General features: G+C 36.4%; 1 protein-coding gene and 1 long non-coding RNA gene across 12 annotated transcripts in view; one reads left to right on the top strand and one right to left on the bottom strand.

Annotated features, from left to right (window-relative positions):
* The window catches only part of ESRRG (estrogen related receptor gamma), a 590,918-nt gene that overhangs the window by 210,522 nt on the left and 355,011 nt on the right, over positions 1 to 25,385 (bottom strand). Inside the window, exon 1 of one of the 11 annotated variants that reach the window (XM_081299909.1) lies at positions 13,252 to 13,442. The exons of 9 other annotated variants lie outside the window; for them this stretch is intronic. In XM_081299909.1, coding sequence (XP_081156035.1) covers positions 13,252 to 13,307 — 56 coding nt within the window. In that variant the 5' untranslated portion in view covers positions 13,308 to 13,442. Of the gene's footprint in view, positions 1 to 13,247; positions 13,443 to 25,385 lie in introns of those variants that run through there. One more of the 11 variants, XM_081299911.1, reaches the window with a different exon arrangement.
* The window catches only part of LOC308652174, an 80,168-nt gene continuing 68,250 nt past the window's right edge, over positions 13,468 to 25,385 (top strand). The window contains exons 1-2 of the long non-coding RNA XR_014022749.1: positions 13,468 to 13,604; positions 17,197 to 17,275. This is a non-coding gene — a long non-coding RNA (uncharacterized lncRNA). The remainder of the gene's footprint in view (positions 13,605 to 17,196; positions 17,276 to 25,385) is intronic.

Below are 25,385 nucleotides of genomic sequence, written 5' to 3'. Positions count from 1 at the left end.
GTGGCTTCTATCTTCCAGTCCTGCAGTCCTTTTAAAAGCAAGGCAGGGGTTCTGTTTTTAGTACACACTTTGGTTCAGTGTTAATCCTGTTTTATGTTGTTCACACCTGCTGCTGACTAGCAGCCTGCTGATGGGTTGGGGCTCATGCTGCTCAGAGAAATCCCACTAACTGAGAAGCCGGACAAAAGCTACTGTACAGAGCTGGAAACAAAGGCTGATCTGGATCCAGGAGAAGCAGACCCCACAAAATCTCACCTCTCTTTTAACAAATAAGGCTTTGATGTCCCAAGTTAGCCACCCACAAAAAAAAAAAAAAAAAAAAAAAAAAAAAAATTCAACCAATTGCTGTTTTTTGACAGAAAGACTAAACCCCATTGGGCTATTAATATTCCTGAGCTTTTTATGTCTTTTGGTAAAAGTGATGCAAATTCAGCTTAGAAATGTCACTCTGATCAGGTATAATATGTGAGCTACTGCTTTGTGTCCTTACCAAAAGAATCTGTATTTAAACATAATTAATTTAAAATACTCTATTGGCTAACCTCTTTATTCATGGATTTTTATAATCAAAAGGAACAGAGAATATACATAGTCTTCCATCAGTAGCCACAGTGTGGCCAGGACAGTGACATGTATGCTAAGATTGCTCTCCTCCCAGTGCCCCTGCGCCCCCTGCACCACATGTGCCTAATAGCAAACATCAAAAGGAATGATTTCTTTTTTGATCTTAGTACCAGCGATAAATCAAATTCAGTGCCACAGACGGGGCGGGTGGTGGGGGGGAAGCACTACTAAGGAAAAACTCCAAGTCTGACAGTGGGACCAGTCAGAGGCATCCGCTCAATCAAGTTCTAGGAACTAATGCCCACCCTCCTCTCCAAAACGAGATGTAAGCTGTCGTGGGCTTACCCAGAGTGACAAGAACTTACCCAGTCCTGACGTGACCCCAAGTCAAGATGCACTCCGTGCTGACATTTCCAGCAATGCCACCAGAGCCCCTTCCTCCAACTTAGAGCCAATTTCTTTCCTAACTAGGAGCCAGCTTCTGCCTGCAGGTGGGCACAGAAAGCTCCTATTGGCCCAAACAGGCAGCTCCTATTAAGGAGCTTCACATCTGGGGGGTCAAATGGTGGCTCTGGGATCATTTTACTACATCTCTAGAAGCCCCTTTCCTGACTGCAATGGTCAATAAAGCATGGACAGCTCCAGTGCCAACTCGGGGAGCTCTGCATCTGCCTACTCCACAGTGGTGCACACGTTTCAAGGAGTACAGGTTTAATACTTCTCTGGGGGAAGCAATGAAAAGCGTTAACTAGCATATTAAGGTTCTCGTAACAAATGAATGTGAAGATGAAATATTTGAGGTGTTGGCATCTCTCCCCAATTTCCTTTGAAACTTTACCCTCTGCAATGTGCTCTTTGGGTGGGGGTGGAGGGTCAGTACTATTTCCTGACACAATGAGGCAGCTGTCTTGTTTGTGGCCAGCTCTTCTTCAGAAGATGAAAAAGCATACACAGATTCTCAGAAGCAGTTTAGTTACCACAGGACGAATACTAGATAAATGTATAGTGTTTTCAGTGTGTGCAAGACACTCTACTTGGCAACTACTGGTGTTAAACAAAAAGACACAGTTGCTAGAAATAAATATTACAATATATTTGCAATAATTATAGATAGAATTCAGGTGTCTCCCATAATCTGATATAACTCATCATAAAATAAAAACAAGTTATTTCCCACTTTATTATGAAATACGAAGAGTACAGAAATAAATTCAATTATTGGGTTAAATCCTATGAAATTGCTGATATTTGACTGCTTTTTTTGACCTACAAAAATGGCAACTTCATCTGATTCAACCTCATATAATTAGAATGCCATTACCTTCCTTCCATGCCAAGAGGAAAAAAAAAAGCCCAATATTTTGACAGTTAATTTTATGATCCTAAATTTAACTTTTCTATTAATAATACCTCTAGTTTGGGGGAGGATTCTCTTTTAAAAATTAGTATCAAAACGAGAGAACTTATCTACATATATTTTAAGACTTGAACTTGAGCTGGGCGTGCAGTTCAGTGATAGAGCATTCACATAGCAGATGAGGCCATAGGTTAGAGCCACAACCCTCCCAATCCCACCCCCACCAAAAAAAAAAAAAAAAAAAAAAGAAGACAAGTTTAACCTATTAAGGCCTTGAACACACAGGCCTTACTAGACAAAATCTCATTGCAACCAGATTTTTTTTTTAAGTAAGAACATTCACATAGTCCGTGGAGTAATTAAAATACTGTGCACCTTTTGGGAAAGCAACTCAGCAATACCATATAACATAAGAGCAAAGGTTTCATTCCAAGTGCCAAGGATGGAATATGATAGAAAATCTTTTCTTTGAGGGCCTGGCTGGACTGGAAATATGGGTGATTTTTTTTTTTCCTAATGACTTTGTAAGTTTGCTCAGGACAGAAAGATTTCAATGTATCAGATGCTTTCAGATCAAATGATATTTAGCATTTTCCATGTAGTACTGGTGACACGGTGAACACCCTCAGATAAGAAAGAAAAAAAAAATGAGCAGTCTTGATCAAGCTACTCCACCTGCTGCTGCCTCCCAGCGCTGCTCCTAAGCATGCCCACTTCAGAGGAAAAGTTAAGACCACCTTATTTTGATTATAGTGCTTTCCTGAGGCAGGAATTTTTATTTCAGTTTGAATCTTAAACCATTCCATTTCCAGCGATGCATTTTTATGTTTACAATTGACATCTTCATAAAAGAATGAAACCTTTGAGCGACAGCTCAAAAGCATGAAGGTTGCCTGCAGTAAGTACTTAAATTATTTTACACCTAAATGGAGCCCCGTTGTTTTTAGTTAAAATTTAATAAACCTTAAACTGATGACCTTTTTTTTTCCCCACAGAAGGCCCCGAGTTGCAAAACCGAACTTTCCAATGAAATATATTTTAAGGAACTCGTGCTGAACAAAGGGCTATTTAAAGCTGAACGCTTTGTCAATTTATCAGCTTGTGAACATTCTGTTCCCGAATTCCCCACTGCTCCTGAATGTATAGAACGGCGGTGCCTCGCTTAATCGAATACTATTGATTCGAGTGTGTCACAGTGATCTCATTGAGAGTAATCAATAGTAATCCAAAATCAATCAATCTGCTCTTGCACTATCATTTATCAAATCTGAATACGCCAAATTATTTGTAGGCGTCAAATTACAAAGAAGAGAAAATGGTAGAACTGGGAAAGTTAATGGTTTATATTGAAAAGCAAAACCAATCTTTCTCTCTCTTTAAGGGGAGACATCTTAAAATGAACTGCTACTTGGAAAAATACATTTATCTTCTAGTTAATGCATTCTAAATTTATAATTAATCTCATTCCACTCCTGAAAAGAAAAATAAACAGATTTCTTTTACAGTTTGCCAGTTCAGCACAACTGTTCAAAACTGAGTGATATGCCCAAACTTCCCACAGCACACCAGCATTTTATAAGTCTGATAAGCTAAGTTTCAAATGCCTGTCACCCATCTGCTGGAAAAACAAGGAGATTCGACTGACATAGGACATAACTGCATCTTCTAACATCAGAAATGATGTTTAATAGAACTGCAGTGGAAAAGCAAATGGTTAATTTCTCCAGAGAATGTCCAGCATAGATGTACCTGCTTATCAAAGATGCTGCTGTTGATGCTGAAAGTTCCTTTATCAACACATTCACCTGTAATTTAGTCAAGGTAAAAAAAAAAATCCTTCTATTCATTACAGCACATTTTAAAGCACCCCTCCTATTTAACTTGCATGAAAATAGGCCCAGAGTGTCTAAAACATTTACTTTTGCTAATGTAAAAGTGTTGGCATTTTACTTCATTCCTGATAAGCTGGTGCCAGTAGAAGTGATTATTCTTTTCTTATTCAAGGCCTATCAGCATTTCGAAAAGCTCTCTCAATCTTATCAGGTGTATGAACAGCACTGTTACTGAAAACAGTTTGTACTGCTCCTCTCTTTCTGCCAAGCTATCTGATAAACCCCCAACTAACTAACTGTATTTACACACAATCAAACATAAGTTGTATCTTCTATGCACTCTTGCCAGGTTCCAGTTTGCCACAGGTTTTTCTGCTGTGACATTAACTTAACAAAAATGTCAGCTGCGAGTATCCCAAACTGACAACAATCAAGAAAACACTATAAAAGCACTCAACTAGAATGCACAACAAACAGAAACAAAAGAAAAACAAATATTAAAAGTTGAAAACAATCTCTTTGGAATTCACAGGGAAAATAACATGTACTGTGTGTGCAAATATGGCTGAATATCATGCACTTACCTTTTTCCCAAGTAAATGATCCTTTAGCACAACAGATTAATAGAAACAGAATTTTTTTAAAAAAGAATAAATTGCGGAATTGAGGAGGGGAAGGTATACAGGGAACTGTTTTAGAACTGAGCAGGCAATTCCCCCACATTTCGGATAATCTCAATGTGAACGCACACAGGTTCTACAATGCAAGCAAAGTAAGACAATAGACAATATCACCGAACTTACCCCATAAACTGAAGACAAGATAGAAAGCAAGGCTATCACATATGGTGACCACATTCTCAGGATAGATTTTCCAATCATTAAAACCCTCATAAATGCTCTAGACATTAAAGTTTTGTTCACTATAAGGAAATAAAGAAATAAAAAAAATACAATTTGAGTTTTTAACCTCATTATTTTTCTTATTCTTAAGACTTAACCAACTGAATAGTTTAACATAAAAGTATAAAAAAAAAAGACTCTTCCAGATTAACATAGATATCTGTTCTCCATTTCTATCTTATTAAAAAGTGCTCAAACCAGTTGGTGGACCCTAGAAATGGGGAGACACAACCTCTTCTAGGGGTAGTACTTTGGAGCATGAAAAACAACAATGACATTTCTAGAACATGGGAGGCATCTGAAATTTACTTGGACAACTGGGTATCAACAAATTTCTGATCCTAAGGAAAGAATTCTCTGCTTGAGCTTGTGCACATAAATTGTCCATTTGTTCCTCACCTCCCTCTGCTGAATAGCTAGGAGAGAACAGAGAAAGGCGGCCACATGCTCCCACCTGAGCCCAACTCCTGATGCTGTCTAGACTCCAAGAACAGAGTGAGCCTTCCTTTAGATGTGTAGAGCAATAAGATGAATTAGCCAAGTGTGTAGTTCAGTACAATTCAGCTGACGGCTGCTTTCCCATCTGTGACACTATGGTGCCATGACTGATGAGGCAGGTCTCATTCAAGTCTATGGATAAAAGGGATGCTTCTGTCATTTCACAGGACCCAGCACCAACTGTATACAGTCACTTTCTCACAGGAAACAGACGTGGTGGTTCTCATCAACCATGTACACCTTTCTCTTTTTCTGATCATCAACAGTTAGTTACAATAGTCCTCCAAATATCTGATCTGGATATTGTTTAATAGACTAATGACTGTAAAAAAATATATATCAGAACGTTCTTTCACTTGTGGAAAAAAGAATGCAATTTAACATGATCACCTAACTTTTTTGGAGAAGTGAAAATACTACAATAAGGTGGAATTATGGAGGGCTAGGGGCAATAGACTGAACAACCTCACATTTGATTTTTTTTTTCTCTTAAAATTTAAGTACCCCAGCCTCTGTAATTGTCTACAGGATCTGCTAGTTTTGCTAACTCTGGACAAAATTTTGGCATATATGAGTAGACTGCTTTAATAATTTTTTTCAAAGCAAAGTAAATTCTTATAAATATTGTCACATATTAGCTGCCTTGAAAAGTATACCTTTTAGAATGCTTCAGTACTCATTGTGAGTATTAAAAGGAAAGAGAATATATTTAACAAGCCCTTTGTTTAAATTCTCAAAAGCCATTAAAAATAAGTAAAATTTTTCCAGAGTAGATTAAAAAGGAATTATCCTTTGCCAAGATATAATTCTGATCAGGAAGGGAAAAAAAATAGTGTGTTTCTGCCTATTTTTTTGTGCATAAATTCTTGCTCTATTCTTGGTTTGATTTTTTAAATTTATCTCTGTCTTGGGGATGGGGCAATTAAATAAGCCACACCAAAAAAAAAAAATGATTTTGTTTCTTCCCCAGAAAATGTGTGTAAAGTGCAACACAAAGCAAGCTTTCCTTTCAAAGTGAATCCGCACCCTCCCAGATTCTCCACTTCTTTAAGTTTTTATTTGTTTCACAAATAAGAGCAACTGAGGTTTACCAAGTCAGAGCCTTTGTTTTAACATCCTATTTTACTTCCAGGGTGGTAGAAAGATTTGAATGAGCTTCAGTTATACAAAACTCATTATTCCCTATGCTCTCTGTATTCCTACAGTTAGTTTTTAAAGACAAGTAAGCAAGCAAGCTGGTTTTCATTACACTTCTACCAGCCATCAATCTCTGATATAATGTGAGGATTTATTGGTAGCTTGCCTTTTACTTAGTACCATCTTTACCAACTGTTTGCGGAGAAGGTGTATGATGAAGCAAAGTTAAATTGACATGTCTGTGATATGCCTGACAGTCCTCAGTATGCCCAATATTAATTTGTTTTCTTTGGCTAGGTAAGTGCTGCCAAAGCATATTACACATAATCTGTACTTCCAATCAAAATGATGAAAGGTATATATGTAATTTTGTTTCACTCAAAGCAATATGAGAAGGCACACAGGACTGTATGTTACAAAAACAGCTTTGTATAATTAAAATAGAAATTCAGTTTTCTTTTTTTTAGAATGCAATCTAAACTTAAGTAGATGCCTCATGAGTTTGAACACTATACTAAGTAGTTATGAAATTCTGAATGCCAAAAGCTGGTGTTTTCAATTACTATATTGTGTGAAAGAATTGCATATAACCATAAGTTGTATTTCTATGGTAGTGTTTTGTTACATATCTACAGGCAGATGCACATATGCACAATTAATGAACTTTAATTGAGCAGTGATAAACCAAATTTTTAAAAACTGTACCTTTCTTTTTATTGACTTGCTTTAGTAGGTTACCTTCCAAATATATGTGCCTCACCATAAATTTAAATGGCATTTCATTTGAAGAAATCAAAACATAAAAAGCAAGTTTCCTCCAAACATTTAAAAATATTTTTCAAAAATTATGGGCAGGATATATGTATCTAAAGGTCTAAACCCTCTCAATTCAATGGTTTTAGATACTTCATTATAAAAAAATACTTAGAAATATTGTTCATATTTGAGAAAAAGAAACATCTGTACTTTTGGAAAGAAAAAGCAGGGAGGAAAGATGTGTTTACTAAAACTGAATGGAAATTATTTTTATTAGCTAAGGTTTCCTAGACCTTAGAAATTATAAATCTAATAGGAACTTGAAACAAGAATAAAAGGCCAGGTAAATCCTTCAAAAGACAGAAGGCTGTCTCTTACCACCTTCAGATAATAGGGGAGCTAACTTTGATCTGATGGGTGGTACAAAGAAGCAGTTAGCACTTTTTTAAAAACACAATAGCAGTAAATTTGCTAAAGTGTTATGCAAACAAAGGTAGGAAATGAATCTAGGAATTTAAACAAAAATATAAAATGGGACAAAAATAAAAGAATAGAGCAATTCTATAAGTGTTTTTTTTCCCAACAATCAGATTTACCAAAGTAAAATCAGAGACCTCTAAACTTACCTCTTAGAATCAAATTAAATCATTGTGAAATCTATGATGTATTTTATATAAATGTAATACTTATTAATTTTACATATTTGCTTTTAGAAAAAGAAAATAAGCAAATGACATATTTATTTAGTGTAGGCAAATTAAATTCACATTTTGCATTTTTTGAAAGCTCCCATGCTTTGCATTAAGATATATTTGTCAGGCTCAATTGTACAGGAAAAGATGTAGCCAGAAGCTAGTTCAAATTTTTTTCTTGGATATGGGCCCAACCCATTAAATGATACATTTAATATCAGTAGTTTATTTCCTACTTTACAGTTTATTTATGGTTACTATATATTCAATACATGAATGAAAATAATTAAAATTATTTTAAGTCAGAAACAAATTTACTTACTAGGTTACCAGTTACCTGTCTAATATACAGTTGTTAAATCAATTCAGTTTTAAATTAGACTTGGTAAATACCTGAAATAGTAATTCCAGGTTACAATTATGCCTGGTAAATGTAACTGACCACTGATTAGTATTTTGAGATCTACTTTATTATACAAATGTACATGGACAATCTTAACAGCACACCTATATGCTACAAACACCCCTTTCCCCATATATATGCATATTTCACACGCATGTTAGACATGCACATGAACACACTCATGTGTGTATCTTATCTACTGCTTTGGATTTTAAAGTGCCATATGTGTATTTATTTTAATAATCATGGTATAGATGATTTATATCCAGATTTACATGGCTCTGGAAATAATAATCAATGGCAAAACATACAAAATGCAATAAGAATGTCAAGCCGCAGAGATGCTTGGTGTCATCCCTGCACTATCAAATACACACGTAAGTATGATTGGAGAAAGAGAGGCTAAATATTTCACTGTCAGAGAATGTAGAGAACTGCAATTCATTTCTATCTCATGTGCTTTAGGACAATGACAATTTAATACAATGCCAGTGGATGTAAAAGAGATAAAAACTGAACAAACTGGACCAATGTAATCAAAGATTTTCTCCAGAGAGCTGCCAAGGGCCAGAGCTCATATGCACTTATAACAGATCAACATTGCATTGTTTCTCTTGCCCATGAATTTGTGATGAAGCAAAATTCAGAGCAAGGCTTATCTGCTGCATTGACTTTAAAGTTCGATCACGATACCTTAAATGCTCTCCTCTTCTTTCTAAATGCCAGATAGCTGGTTCTAAAGTTTATGTGATATTAATTGGTTTCATAAAAATTATTGCTATTAATTGCCACTTGTATGAAAGTATCAATCATAAGCATGTATTTAAATATCTCGTATAAAATAATAAAAAGAAAAACCTTCAGTGCTGAGCGTTACTTTACAAGTAAAACAAAGAAACATTTTGTTTAGTCACTAGCCGAAAACAAATGTTGAGGAATTTTTCACAAGTGATACAGACTTGAGATTGGGCATTATGCCTACCTTCCAAAAGAACCGGCTCCTTCTTTGTCTGTAATTCTGGCAGGAGTGAGGTATTGTGAAAGTATTGTTAAATAGAATCATAGAGAAGTTAGCTGCCCTCTTTGATGAATAGCACCAGGTATCTAAAATTAATTGCAAAAGTATGGCCCGGCTAATGAGATGGTCCTTATCTTTTCTCAGCACAGGAAGCACAAGTATTTTTCTGCTGGCTCAATATTTTACAAAAATGCCTAAAGTGTTATTAACTAAATAAAAGCCTGATTAAAAGGCCTCAAAGATACAAATTGTCATACATTCTGAGATCTGGAAAGGGTAGAGTTAAAACTGGTTTCCTACATTATTTCCTTTTTAAGCTTGAATTTCTAGTCTTGTCTTTTTTTACTTTGAAAAGAACAATAACAACAACAAAAAATCTTTCCTCCTATTAGCATTATTAAGAGCTGAAACACAATTTCATTCTTCATGATGTGGTCAGTATATATATCACAAGTCAGATTAAACCAAAGAAACATATCAAAGGCCGTCAATTTAGAATATATAAAAAAAAAGAACAATGATATCTTATTGGGGGAAAAACACTAGAAAAATGATCATCCATGCAAGAGAATTAATGGATATTCACAAGGGCTTTGCTAATAACATGGGTTAATTACCGCTGCAACACACTAGGCTCAGTAAATAAAGCAGCAGTGCCATAAACACATTAAGATGAGAAACCATCACTATAAGAACCAGCCAACACCATCACCCTTGCCTCTGCCCAGGAAATGGAAAGCTGTCTCCCTGTAAAAGGAGGATTTTTAAACTCACCACCAAATGTGTATAAGGTAATACACAAATACCCTAACACAAAGGGATAGTAAAACATAGGTGCCCATCACTAACTCACCACTCCCATGTAACATTTATTCCATTAACTCAAGAACACTTTTTCCCCCCTTACTTCAAGGAGCAAAATCGTATGTTACATAACAGACATTGTCTGGTTCTTTCAACTATATATAGTTTGGGACATGTATTATGGATATTTAATTCTTAGAAAAATAGAATTGCTCTGTTCAATTTACTGATGTAAAGATTTCAAGATTCTACAGTTCCAGAATGCTCACCCCTAATTGCTGCTGGTTGTCACTTCTAGTAATTTACAGAGAAATTGTCTGAAAACACCACCTACCTTTTAAGGCTGCAGGTGTTTTTAACAGATAATATAGAGAGGAAACAGGAAGAAAAGCAATAGGAACTCCAAGTCTGGAGTTGAAGTATTCTTTCTTAGAAAAATAAACCTGAAGTATCTGTTCATAGTTCTCAAATAATATCATATCTAAAGTGACTTGGGCAGACTCCTATCTTTCGTTCAAAGATAGTGTCCAATCTGACTTAAGCTTTCTCTTGTTGTTGTTACTATATAGATTTTTTTCCTTCCTGTCTATTTTTATCCTGTGTATTTTGACATTATAGTATCACTTTAGAATAGTTGCATTTCAATTAAGTTAGCTTTTAATAACAAGAGTTAGAGCAGAGGGGGAAAAAATCAAAACCCTGAAACAGAAAGAGTGAATCATATAAAATAAAACTTGCATTGCCCCGAGCAGGAATCTTAAAACACGCAACTGTTAAATGTTCAATGTCTGGATTTCAATGATCAGGCTGATATTTACTAAACTGCTCCCTCTTTGCCTTGTCTGTTTTGGAGGGTTTCAATTGCCTTTCCTTCTTCCAACAGCTGTGACAACTGTTAAAACAGTCAGTAAAATTAAGTCCGCTCTATAATCCTGTAGTCAATGTTACATTTTAATCAGAGGTTGAAAGGGATTCATGTGATGAGCACACTCATTTAGAATGATTAGACTGACACATATGTCAGAATGAGCAGATATATTATTTTCATCTATTTATGCTATCAGCTATTACTGCTATTAAATGTGAAACAAGCTTTCAAATGTTATGTTCTTTAATGTGCTGGCACATGTCCTAAAATTTAAAAAAAAAAAAAATAGTTAGAGGCTAACATTCTAAGCTCTTTAAATGGTGGTCAATAAATTGTATGAATCTTTTTAACAGCCTCCAAACCAGAAACTGTCCAATATTCAATATTTTCCTCTCAAACTGCATAACTCTGGTTTCATTTCTATGTATAAACACACGTGATGGGGTTTAACCCAGTACAATTACTATGAATATTAATAGCATGTATAAATTTTGTGGTTTATTAATTGAGACAGAGAGGCAGATGCGTTGCTCAGCATTGGATCTTTCTGTCTGTCCAGTGAACCACGTAACCATCAGAACTGCATCCAGACAATAAATCTGTATTTTTAAAAGATGACTTTTAATTGAACCAAAAAGAAAGCTAGTTTGAATCTTGCGCCAAAGCCAAAAGGACATGTGCCCTGATTTCATTTAAATGCATCTGCTTTAAGAGGCTTATCTAAACTAATTATTCAAATTAGCTATAAGAAGTTAAATTCAAGGAAACTACTCTTAAAACAAGGCTCTGGGAGGTTTTGAAAGTTGATTTTGTTTATTTATTTAGGAAAAAAAGTTCAGACCCTGGGTGAGCTTTAGTAAGGCATTCTTCTGACATGAAGACATTTCAAATTCTGGGATCCTACAGTCCCAGGTGCACTAACCTTCGGGCTACAGTTGAGTGGGCAGTCCTACCTTTGTTTACCTTTCATTTTTATTTTCATGCATTTTAAGGTTGCTTCTTCCCTTGAGTGCTTTCAAACGGATGCAAGGCAGGCTTATAATCTTTCAGTTCTTCCTAAATTCATCTCTGGGCTAATATCTCCTGTGTGAGTGTGCATGTGGGTATGTGTGAGAGTGTGTGTGTGTGTGTGTGTGTGTGTGTGTGGGCGCATATATATGTGCACGCTCACACACACACACACACACACACTCTTACACTCAAACATCCAAGAGCAGTCACTGACACTGCCAGTCACTTTTCATCTCTTACTTAATTACAAAGCAATGCAATATGCAGTCACTAAGGACAGCTAGTGGACATCTACCTATAATGCACTACCTCATCTTCCAGAGTTTTATATTTTCTTCACAATCTATAGAGAGAAATGTTTGCCAAGAGCACTCTTTTCAGAATTATAACAGTTGGTATTACTGTAATGTGAAAGCAAAGCAATATAACTGACTCAACAGAAAGAGAGATAAACCAGTGACAGCTCCCGTGATACACTAATATTTTATTTTAACAGTGGGTTGAAATTAAGTTTATGACCTACTCATTTACACAAGAATGCCTAATTTACTTCCCCTACCCCTGTTCACTCCCCCCCCTCATCTTTAATAATCTAAATATACATTTCTAGTGTATAAAGATATTCATAAATACGAATTAACTGCATATAAGAATGAAAGTACTTTTCTCTGTTTTCTGGACACAATATATGAAACATATCCACAATCTGAGTATTGTCTATTTAAGGGGAAAATTTAAAAGTCACCACTGTTTCTTCTTTAGTTTTTTTTTCCTTAAATATTTATAATGTGTGAAAATCTCATGTTACTTAATGGACTGATTTGTCAGTTAAGTGCTGACTTAACACTAACCATGCAAATAACATTATTCTAGCTCTGAATTGCATAGGGCTAGTTTTTAAATTGTTCTCTGAAGGAGAATTAGTAAATGTGCAATTTTGCTTCTAACTCTGCGCGGTAAGAAATGACAGGGAGCTGAAAATATCTGTCAAACTGCAAATACATAAGAGGCACTCAATAGTATAAATCATTTTGAATATTGTATTTTAAAACATCTTTCCTTGGGAAAATGGGTCCTAGTAAAAGATGCATTTTAACAGTTCACTAAGCATTTGTGCCAAGTGCCTATTCTTAGCACCTGAATAAGAAGTGACTGTCACACAGCTGTTTTACTGACAGTCACTGAGCTTTGCCTCAAAGGTAACATTGTAGTCAGAGAACAATTCTCGACTTACTGAATTAGGAGATCACCCTCGACACAAAAGGCATAAGACAGACACAAACAAGCACTCGTGTGCACACAAAATACCCAGGGCATTACCTGAATCAGTGTGCAAAGATACATTCCGTTCACCCCACACGCACTCACCCCCACGCTTGAGTTCGAAAAGGAAAGAAAAAGGTACCTACTCTTCTTCGTAGTGCAGGGAAAAAGATTCAGGAAGGCAAAGTTCTACCGAATCCATGTGCGACCGGCAACCATTATTTGTGCACCCCAGCTATAAATCAAAGTTTCCTTGACAGAGCACAGTGCAATTAACACAAATGTTCTCCTGGTGACAAGCCTATGGGCACAGCCAGTTGGGACCAAAGCTCTCACACTCTCCTAATCAAGGACTTAAAGCCCCGATTGGAGCTTATTAATATGAAGTAGGGCTTTACATATGCAGTCCCACCGGCCCAGGCGCGCAGCCGATTGGGGGGCCTCTGCCCAATCAGGAGGGAGGCGACGGGAGGCTGCACGAGCGAGTGGAGCCAGGCAGGTAGGCTGGGTGCAGAGAAGGAACTGAAGGGGGTGAGAACTGAGAGTGGGCAGAGGAAAAGCAAGCCAGGACGGGAGCGAGTGAGACGCTCCCAGTAGATACCCTGGGCTTTTTTTTTTTTTTTTAACCCTCTTTTTATTCCCCCGCCCCCCTTTTCTGGGAAGCTACAAAAGAAACATAACTAACTTAACTCTCTAAGCACTGGAGGGATTTGTCTTTGGTTTTCTAATCTAAGATCTATTTCGCTTTGAAAAGAAGAACTCACGCAGACTCTCTCAGTTAATATGGGCAAGGATTCTGCGGAAGGTAGAGAATTAAGTTTGTCCTGGGGTTTGGTTGTCTGTGTTATTAGTCCACCGGGGGCGGCGGCTTCTATAGTGTTGTACTTTCTCGTTTCTTCCTAATCGTGTCTTTTCGTGCTGTCCTGGTATATAATGGGTATTTAATTTTTTTTTTAAAGACATTCTTCTAAATCATTGGAGCTTGTGAACTGGGATCCTCGTCTCTAAGGTGAAATGCAGTTGTACCCAACTATAGAATAGGAAATAGCTGGTAACAGTACCATTTAAGAGAATGCTATGTAAATTACGTTAACTTTTCTATACCTGCTCCAGGGTACTCTGTATATAGATATACAATGCACAGACTTTCAAAACAAAGGTAAACAATTGTGGGACAAATTGGCCCCTTTAGTTTCCAGCAGGAGTCTGGGGTCTGGAGGGTCTTTAGTGAGCTAAATGTATCCCAATGTATTTTGACAAAATAAAGACTGCAGTTTTTGAAGGAAAAGCTTTGCTGTACACTGCATGAAAAGTGCCCTTAATTGTGTACTATTTCAATATAAGCTTCCTAACAAGGAGACATATATCCATATATAGGATTTTACCCAAAACATTAACCTTTCAAATAAAACACAATGTACCAATTTACGTATTTGTTTTTATACATAATGTATACTACATGCTTTAAAAAAAAAAATCAACCCATATTTTATAAGACTTCACACAACCTAGTCACTATAAGAAGAACAAGTGTTCAACAGATAATAATTTACCAAACTCTGAATTCTCAGACAAAAGTGTTGGGGGGAAAAAAAAGCACCAAGAAAATATAAGAGGGAAACAGGGTTTTTCCTCTTAAAATCGTGTAGAGTGTGTTTTTAATTTCCATATAACTGAGAGCAGGCTTAGGTTCTATTTTAAACTACAGGATTTTTTATACTAGCAAATGCACATTGGAATAGATACCAGCTATTTATGGCAAAGAGATAACTGCTACCTTATAGAGAGTGGAAGACCCACAATTTTAATATAATTCAGCTCTCCTGCTTACCAACCTTTTGCATCTTAAGTCTTACATGATAGAAATAGTATAATCTTTGAGATCAAAATAAATCAGTTCAGATATTCCGCATGTGTTAAATTCACTAAATCAGAACTCAGCTCTCTCTCAACCCTCTCAAATTTTCTAGGCCTTTAAAAAACAAAACACTAAAATAGAACAGCCACATTAAAATTCAGAATATAAAAATGACAGACATGATTTGGTCCCCCCGCAGAAAAAAGCAATTTCCCTGCCATGTATTTAGCTATATCTAAGATATGGGCCTGATTCCTTTATTTGTTGTCTAAATGCAGGCAAGTTTCTAGATCAGAACTCACATAGCAAAAAAAAAAAAAAAAAAAAAAAAACTGTGCTTGAGAATACTGTATAAAAGCAGGTAGTAAAAGCTTAATTACCAGTGGCATTATGCTGTCTATATTGTTAAATGTGAACTCTGCAATTAAGATGTAAATTTGGTTGTGAGCAGTGAATTAAAAGAGCTTTGAGATGTAGAAGAAAATCCAAGCATTCTGTAGACACCCAGGGAAAAAAAAAAGATTTGTCTATTCAATCTAAAATGAGACATGTAATCAGTTTACAATTAAAAAAAATAAATAAATAAGGCATTTTGCAAAAGAAACATGATTTTTTTCCCAAAATACAATCAAAGAAATATAGAAGCTAATACTGCATTAAAAGGACAGAAAAAAATCTTTGGTTCATATGATTACTATCTTGATTTCTGAATAAACTAAAATCCTCAAGGTAATTAGAAGATCCAATTGTACACATTTTTAAAAGATATACCCCCAAACGTTTCATTATTATTTTTATCTGGGAATATTTCTTTAAAAAATAAAAATTATTTAAAGTACTCAACACATATAATGTACTCAATAAACACTAAGATTTTGCACTTGTGTGGCATTTTATATTTAGTTTCTTTGCATTATCATGCTGTAGCAGAATCTGTTTATTAGTCCTTTGAAATGGTTTTTTAAAGACAAGATTTGTAGGCAATTATTTACCGATGCATCTTAAGTCACCACATTGCCTAAGAGTAATCTTTTATTTCCCAGAATTTTCTTATTTTCCTTGGGGTACTTATTTGCCCTGATTAAGAGCCATTTGACTTATCTGTGTGTATTATTAAAAAATATTTAGACTCATGTTCACATGTCCGTCTGTTTTCTGTGTCCACAGACATACATGCACAGAGTCATCCCCCTGATCTCTCACTAACCATATTTCATCCTTGCAAGGTACAGTGTTCAATGAGCTGGCTGCTTTGTGAATGACCAGAGGTGCACTAGGTGTATAGGGATGAGTCTGTTCCCCTTAGGAGCTAAGGGTCGCATGCATAAGTCAAGGACCGAAGATCCACTTACTGTCTTGAATCCAGTTTAACCAACTTCAGATTTAAAATGATATCCATTGCTCTAAACTTGCAAGACAGCTTTAGAATATTTTATAAACACTCGGCTCAAGTCATCTCCAGAGCCTTTCCTAGTCAGTTTTCTCACTTGAATGAGAAAGGAATGGATAATCACAGAAATAAAAACACCATGGGCAATAATGAACTTATACCTTCAAAAAATCTCAGTTATAAATAATTTGGGGGCAAAATAGATAAACAACATGGAATAGACATGTATTGTTAATCAGTCTATACACTTCACAATCTTACCACAAGGAGTCTACCCAAATCAGGAGAAATTGAGCCAGACAAAAGGACCTCTTCTGACTCTTTCACAAAGAGTATAAATAAATTAGTTAATATAAGTCTGTGATGCACCAGGCCCTGAGTCTAAGCATAGCTTTAGCAGTCACAAATAGCCAAACAACTTCATCTCCAGCTAACACATAGGCATCAAGCAGAGATTATACTTCATTTCCATTTGAAAGACTAGAAAGGAACCAGCAAAAACTCCAATGGAAACAAAAGGTAGATTCCTTTGAGTCGTGTATACCAGAAATGTTACTGCATTTTAGCCAGAATAATTGCTTAAAATATTCTGTGAATTCTTATGTTGGTAAAGGTGATGAGAACAGCAGTGTTGCTATTATTGCATATTAATAACTATTTTTCACTCCCACTTTTTCTGAAAATTAATAGGATGAGTCTATATTTAAATATTTCAAATCCATCACTATTATTGTGAAATAGTTTCATTTTATATTGCACATTAATTATGTGTTAAATATTAAAACCTAAACAAAGCATCACAAGTTTAGATTTTTCAAATTGCCTTGTAATCTGCCTTTACAGATTTTTCCTCAAGATCCTAAACCTTCGAAAAGCTGTTTAACTCTTTGAAACGTTCTCCCTGCTGTCTTTGATGTATCAGGTATGGTGTAATATATCATTCTACAAAAGTAAACCAAAACTCTTACAAACCACTATCTTTAACTCCAAAAGCAAATCCACAATGAATATCCCTGGAAAGGGAATCTTAAATGATAAGCAAGGGGGCCTAGATATCATATTGTCTTCTATCTCTTCTTAAGCTGTGTCACTTTGGATAGGTCTCCTCACCTATCTGTCCCTTTTCTCCTCATCTACAAATTGCATTTTTTTTTTTCTTTAGCAGTATAGGAAATTTAACCCAGGGCCTCATGCATAGTAGGCAGGCACTGTACCACAAGCCATATCCCCAGTCCTATATTGGTATGATTTCTATTGTGCTATAAACCTGCTTAAGAACACACCTTTCCCACCAAGAACATGCAGAGTTCTAAGTCAGGATGACTACTTTATATTACTACCAAACCTCTATCAATTCATCACATCTCATTTTCTGTTGCCTTTCATTTCTAGGGCACAGGCTTTGATATTTAAATTATTGTCTCGACTGGCAGGAAGCAATCATTTCTGCTGAAAGTGCTTGGTTCCACAGAAGCCCTAATAAAAGCCTTTCCTTTTGACAAACTTCTTGTCCTATAAATATATCCCATTCCCAAATAATGGAGTCTATATAAAAAAAATGCCCATTCTCTGGGGAGCAATTGTGTCACCTCCGTAATACACCAAACTCTTTTCCTAGTGTTCTGTGAAAATGGAAGTTAAAACAAAACAAAACAAAAATCAGAGACAGAGAAACTAATAGAGGCAATTCAGTTTCTGTTTAATTAATTCAGGATTATTTCACTTTCATTTTGTAAGCTAATAATATACATGGTGAAATGTCAGTAAAAATTAAATTATAAACTACAGAAGCTCCAATGGGAAAAGTGACTTTAGATATGTTGTATTTCCAACAAACTTACCCTAGTAAAATATCAAATGCATTTTATGGTTTCTTGCAAGCTTTCTATAATCTACCTGGCATGTATTTACAGAGCAGTAGTTAACATGTTGAGATTATATATTAATAAATGAGTTGCAGTTATATTCTTTCCTGAATGTTAAGCACCACGAGCTAAATGCAGAAAACATTCAAGGTCAATGTCCCATTTTAGACCTTTTCAGGCAGCTGTAATATTATGATAATCAAGCTTAAAATATTCCTATAGAAAGAGTAAATTAGCCTTTTCACTTGAAAGATGATTATGATAAACAATAAACCAAAGAGAGAACAAAATCCCTATTTTTAAAAGCCATAAATTGTTGACTCAATCATGTGTGTGATAGTGTTGTCCAAAATAAAAGGTAGCTTACCTCTGAGAGGCGGGGGAGGGGGGGAGGGGGAAGTGGAGAACAGAGGAGGAGGGGGAAGTGGTACAAATATGACAGAGTTCAGAATAAGCAATGCATGGTATGATACCAGTAGAATGATCAAATTATCCACCTTAACCACCCCATTAAACATAAAATATATTTGAGGATACAGACACATACACACCTCCAAGAAACATCAGAAAATCACAGTTTGCTTTTCTTTTCTTTTTTTTTTTTTTTTTTGCAGTGCTGGGGATTGAACCCAGGGCTTCAACCATACTAGGCAAGTGCCCTACCACTGAGCTACATCCCTGGCACCAACACAGAGTATTTTTTAATGATGTGCATGGATGTTCAACATAATTTGAAAGCTCTCTTTTCCCACTGCTTCTGTTAACCCCATTGTCCACGATTTCAAAGAAGTAGTTGAAAAAAAAAAAATAGAAGAGACGGGTAAGATATTCACATATGGTGTCCACATAAACAAGTTTAAAGAAGTCTTACACGTTTTGTTTTGTTTTGTTTTGTTTTGTTTTGTTTTAGACATCACAACTGACATACTTCTAAGGTTCCATTTTATAAATGAATGTGTTTGATAAACATCTGCTTCCCCCACCAAGGCTAATTAGGTGTGTGTGTGTGTGTGTGTGTGTGAGAGAGAGAGAGAGAGAGAGAGAGAGAGAGAGAGAGAGAGAACTGGCAGAAGTCACCAGACTGTAAAAGGACACACAGGAAGGGGCCAAGGCCAGTTCTGAGGCATGCCTTGGTTTCCAATTCCAGTGATCTGGGGTAAAGACTTTGGACTAGAGTCATTTCACTCATCTAATTCTCAGTTTCCTCAAATATGAAATAGGAATAAGGAGAACAATCACTTGCTATGGTGATCAAACAAATTAACTTAGCACAGTGCCTGGCCCTAGTTGGGGATAACATATGACTCATTGGGCTGTCATCACTATGGTTTGGGCCAGTTGTCATAAGCTTAATAATTTATGGTAGTCCTTCTTTAAACTCTCAAAAGTACACCATTTTGGGTAATAAATTTTATTGTCATGTTCCACAAAGTGAGCTTTCCATAAATATTAGCCACATTATTTTTAAATCTTATGAACTGAAGGAAGAGATAAAAAAATAAGTATAGCATTGTATTTCAGTTGGACTCCATCTCTGACAAAGAAGAAAATTAGGTATACATTTTTCCCCATGAAAATATTGATAACTGTTAATTACCATAAGATGTTAGGAGGGGCTGGGGTTGTGGGTCAGTGGTAGAGCACTTGCCTAGCGTGTGTGAGGCATTGGGTTCAATCCTCTGCACCATATAATTAATTAATTAATTAGTTGGAAAAAAATGTTATGAAATGCTCGAGATAATGCCACATATACATTGGCTCAATGTAATGCTAGGAAACAATGAAAGATGTTCCCCTGAAAGCTATCATCATGTTCAATGAGGAAAACAGCCTTGAGAAAGTTAAAGTCTGCTGACTCTCTGGAGAATTCAATTGTACATTGTTTCCCAGAAAGAAGGGGAAAGAGAAATTGCTCCTACTCCTTTTCTCTTCCATTAAGATACTTCTTCCACATTCTTCTACCCTAGCAGTTCAGTCAATAATGCTGCTGATTTTATTACTATCCCAAGCACCAGCTCATTCACCCAGGAGCTCTTTTGATCAGATATCCCAAGAACTCAATTTCTTCACAGGTTTTGCTCTTGTTACATTGAATGGCCACTAATCTATGGCAGAACAGTAAATCTGGCCCATGGGGAATTACAGGCGGGCGGGGAAGACCATAGGGATTATGAGTCCAAGTGGGTTACCTTGCAGGTGGAGAAAATGAGGCTCAGCATGGTTAAGAGCTTTAACCCAGGTTATACACCTAGGTAGCAGGAAAGCTTATATTAGAAAAGATTAATCCCTCCCTTTTCCAGTGCCTAGTTAGTAACAAGCTACTAATGTTAATCTCACGATTGTTGACAATACATTTGAGCACAGAACTCTGACTGAGATCTGAACCCTCTGAGCACAAAGGTGCCAGTAAGAGCCAAGACATCTGAACCTGAGACAAGTAATCAAGAATATACTAGGCTGCCTCTACTTTCTCCAACAGCTTAGAAAAAAAATTAAAAAGAGGCACATATTTAAAAATAAGTAGGGATGAATTAGCAGAGATAATCATCTCTCTCTTCCCCAGCTAATTAATTGTCCTTTTAAAAGTGCACCTTTAGGAATTCAGAATTTTTTTTGGCTGGGGGGGGGGGGGGTGTTGTTTGTTTTTCAGTTCTGGGGATTCAAACCCAGGGCCTCCAGCATGTTAGCCAAGGGCTCTACCATTGAACTATATCTTCAGCCCTAGAGTCAGGTTTTATTAAATGGATACTCTACTCCAATCCCTATCCAACTATAACCTGGATGGGGTCTGATCCTGTCCCCAGGGCCAGTAATAGAACTGGCTAAATATTTGTGTCATGTGCTAGGAGTACAGAGACCATGTCCTGGATGAGTGAATGAATGAATGAACTAGTGACTAATTCTATTGCTTAAGTTTATTATTAACCAGTTTAAGAGAGGCTGCCCAGTTTTTAGTACTAACATAAAGACATTTTAAAAGATAAGGTGATTTTAAAAAGAAAAGATGAATGAGTCGGATGAGGTTGATAGAAAAAGACAAAAGATCAGATGTCAGCACAAGGCCTACATATATAGTGAGGTGCTTCAGCATTTTATCATCATTTATTCTTGAAAGAGCAATGTGGAGTGATTGCTTTCCTCCTCTTCTTTTTATTTCTGTTTTCCAAATATTCACACTAAGTATTGGAAAATGAAAAAATATTATTAAAACAAAAACAAATTAATAAAGCTGCTATAACAGTGCCTGGAACCATGACCTTGCAGGATAACATGGAAACATTTTCTCATTTAACAGGACAGCAAATGCTTTTTAAAAATCAAGATCTCAGACATGTCCTGAAACCAAATAATTTCCTATCAAAGCCTTCAAGTTGGCTTTTGTATGCCATATAAAAATGTCTGTATTGAGGATCCTTCTCATTTCATAAAGGTTTTCTTGGTTTAGGGTTTGATGGCCACATAGCTCCTCTCTCTATGAGGGATTATGCTGGAATGGCCGAGAACACTGAATTCTTGCAGAAAGGAAGTAGAGTTTTCCTCTGATGAGGAGAGGAAGAAGGGAGTTAATCAATCAGCAGAAAAGACCAAGGTCTCCCCTTTTCGCTTGCTCTCACCTCTCTTTACACCCTATAATTCTTTAACCAAGTCCTATGTTTTATTTGGGGGTTTCACTCCAAATAAAGCAAGACCCTGAAGACAATACAGCACATTAGAGAGACCAAATGTTATTTCTAGAAAATCACACTTGGGATGAAAAAGACAGGGAGACAAAGACTTCCCTTCCCACTTCCCAGGTTGGTTAACAGGAATGGTGGTGGGGGAGGGGAGGCATGAGGACAGTCATTAAAGCACTGAAACTTGGGGGCTCTTATCTGTAGTTTGTGGCTAAGTGCACAGCTTTTTGTTTATGAAGGTTTATGTCACCGAGGTTTATTCAAGCAAAGTCTGTGTTGCAAAAAAAAAAAAAAAAAAAAAAGAAGAAGAAAAGAAAAACAAAGAACATAATCAAAGACCCCATCTTTCCCCCTCGAATCCAGTTACCACTTGAATTAGAAAACTAAGAAATTTTCATTAGTGAGAAGAGAAACTTAATTCACCCTTGGATAAATTAGAACTGTAAACAAAAAGTGAAACTTAACAAAGGAAGATTTTTAAAACTTTGTTTTTTTAAATATAGCCAGGGAGGAAAGTTTAGCTGTTTAGAACATTTTAAAATTGAAATTAATAAGGAGAATATCTATATATCTATATATCAAATATATATCTACACTGGGGGCTATCACTTAACAAAGACTTTTCACTCCTGCTTCTTTTTTTCCTTACAACAGTCGTGTGTAGCACATACAAGGTATGTATTATAATTATCATCATCATCCCCATATCTTAGATCACAAAACTGAGGTCCAAAGAAGTTATTCAGTTTTTATGTTGCAAAGCCCACACCTGCTTTTATTATTTTCTGCAATACTGGAGACTGAACCCAGGGCCTTGCACATCCTAGGTAAATGCTCAGCCACTGAGCAACATTCCTAGCCTTTCTAGATTTTTCTTTTTCTTTCTTTTTTTTTTTTTTTTTTTAGGTGAGGGCTGGGGGTGGGGGTGGGGAGGTCTTGCTAAATTACCGAGGCTGACTTCAAACCTGTGCTCCACCTGCTTCAGCCTCTTACTATGCCCATTTTTTTGTTTTGTTTTGATTCTACATCTTTAGCACTCCTAATCTCAAGTTGTTTCCTATACATCATGCATCCTCTTAGGAGGTCACACAAGTAGTACAGAAAAAGCATTCACCAGTATGCATGTTTGTCTATCAACAAATAGTTTTGTTTTAGGAAATTGTAATGAAGCAGTTCCCAACAACTTCCTATCCTGCTCTACTTTCAGTACTTGGGAAGTAGTCACCTTTTAATGCCTACAGTATGCCAGGACCTGTCTCAGTTTTCTGGTATCAACACTTGCAATACCAAGGATTTGAGACACAGAAAGGAAGCCCCGTGGTCTCAATTTCCCTACTCTATCATGGATTTCACTCAGAAAAGTTTCCTAAGGCTCTCTGTTGTTGCCTTTTTCTTCCCCAAGTTTCACAGTCACACAACCAGAGAATAATTCTAGAAATCTATGCCAAGGGACAGAGAGGTCTAAGAATAAGCAAAAACATTCACCATAAAATAGAAGCAACAGCAATCCAAGGACAATTTAAATTATTTTAAAACAACCATCAATGCCTGGAATTTTTACAGAATCTCCTCCTTAATTAAAAAAAAAAATCTATGATCAACTCATTTAATGCAACAGCTTTATAAACATAAGTGTTTGCTTCAGAATTATTCTCTATCACCTCTCTAATCTTTCTAGAATGCAGAAGAAGATTTTGTAGCATAGTGCCAGGTGCTCTTGAGCCTGGTTATGTTGCTAAGAAGATCTTGGAAGGAAACATAGCCATATTTTGTTTCCTCTATTAGCAAAAATGATTAAATGAGACAATATTAATTTTAATGGGCCTCTTCTGTGGTCAGAGCTTTCCAGTACTGTCCAAGTTGTGTCCCACTATTGGCCTCATTTCCATGGATTGAGCAGTTAGACCTATTCAATTATTCAATCCCAATCAATATTTTGAGATGTACAGAAAGTAAATGTAAACATTTTGTTTATTTTTAACAGACTTAATTTATGTGCTCTTTCTGGGGGACAAAGTTACATATTCATAAATAAACCATGTAGTATTACCAAGAAAGTGTTCCTGTCCCTGTGATTCTGGCTCTTATTTAGTCAGCTCCAATATACAGCAACACTGCCCACAGTATAGATAGGCCACTCTCCAATGCCCCCTGGGGTGATGCCTCCCTCAAACCACTATCCAATCAATATCTCCTCTGGGTGAAGTCTCCCTCAAGGGCCACCAGACAGAATCAATGGCTTCTTCCTGTGTGTCCCATAAAGCTTTGCAGTAACTGGTCTAACTGGTTTATGTCAAGGTTCTTGAACTTGGGTCCCTCTTTCATTTAGTAAACCTGTGAGACCCTTCAATCATTCTTGCTGTGCTTAGTACTATAACCTACCCGATAAATTGTTGATTTGGGGGCAAAAATGATTTATACTCATGCAGCTTGAGTTTTATTGTTGTTGTTTGTTTGTTTTGTAAATGAGCTTCAATGTGTCCCTGAAGAAATTCTCTCAACATTTTAATGCGGTTGATGTTTGCTCTTTGATAATTCACCACTTGCTAAATAAAACTTAGTTCCACTTACAAAGAAACGAGTGTTGTTATCGTTGAATATCTTCCCCTCCCTGTAGAGAAGAATATGATACCTACATTTTTCTTGACATAGCATTGCACAGTGATGACTGAACCCTGCAATTCCCCATCTCTGCTATGCATGAGTGAACCTCTAGAACAATTATTCAATGTCCTCAGTCCATAATACCGTACTCCTAAGTAAATCAATATGCTTAGGTGGCCCTGACAGATCTCAATTAACTTAGTGATGTATTTGAGAACTCACATTCCTGGGGTCTTCGGTCTCCACTCCATCTGAGAATGAAAAGAACAGGAAGGACTAACAGGTAACCCAAATGTTTCTATTAATGAGTAACCTTTCTAGATCATATAACTCATCCCAAATATTGATGCTTCTAAGGAGGTAAAAAGTACTTTTCACTTTGAAATGTATACTCTCAAGTTCAAGTCAAACTGAGTTTTAAGGTAAGGGCTAAAATAAAGTCTCTGAAATTCCCCTGTCTTATTGAAGAGAAGTGAGATGTAGCAGAAAGAACAGATGAGAAGTGATGGCTTTCCTGGATCACCTGTGTCCTGGAGCCAGCCGTCTCATCTCACTGGGCTTCAGGAAATGGAACTCAGTGGTTCTCAGAGTGTGGATACCAGACTTGTAGAATCTGCAATGAACTAGAAGCTACTTAGAAATGCCAATGCTGGGCTGAGAATGTGGCTCAGTGGTAGTGGTGGCCTAGCAAGCACAAGGTCCTGGGTTTAGTCCCTAGCATAGCAAATAAACGAATGAATGAAAGAACGAATGAATGGAATGAATGAATGAATGAATGAATAAATAAATAAATAGATAAAAATTTAAAAATTTCAAATCCTAGGTCTTTCCCCCAGACCAAGTAAATCAGAAACTCTTAGGAATAGAGCCGAGCAACTGTGTTTTAACA

This window comes from Spermophilus citellus (genome assembly GCF_964194105.1).
Source record: "Spermophilus citellus genome assembly, chromosome: 6".
NCBI lineage: Eukaryota > Metazoa > Chordata > Mammalia > Rodentia > Sciuridae > Spermophilus > Spermophilus citellus.
Note: the sequence above shows the minus strand (reverse complement) of the source record. Positions and strands in the feature narration are given on the sequence as shown.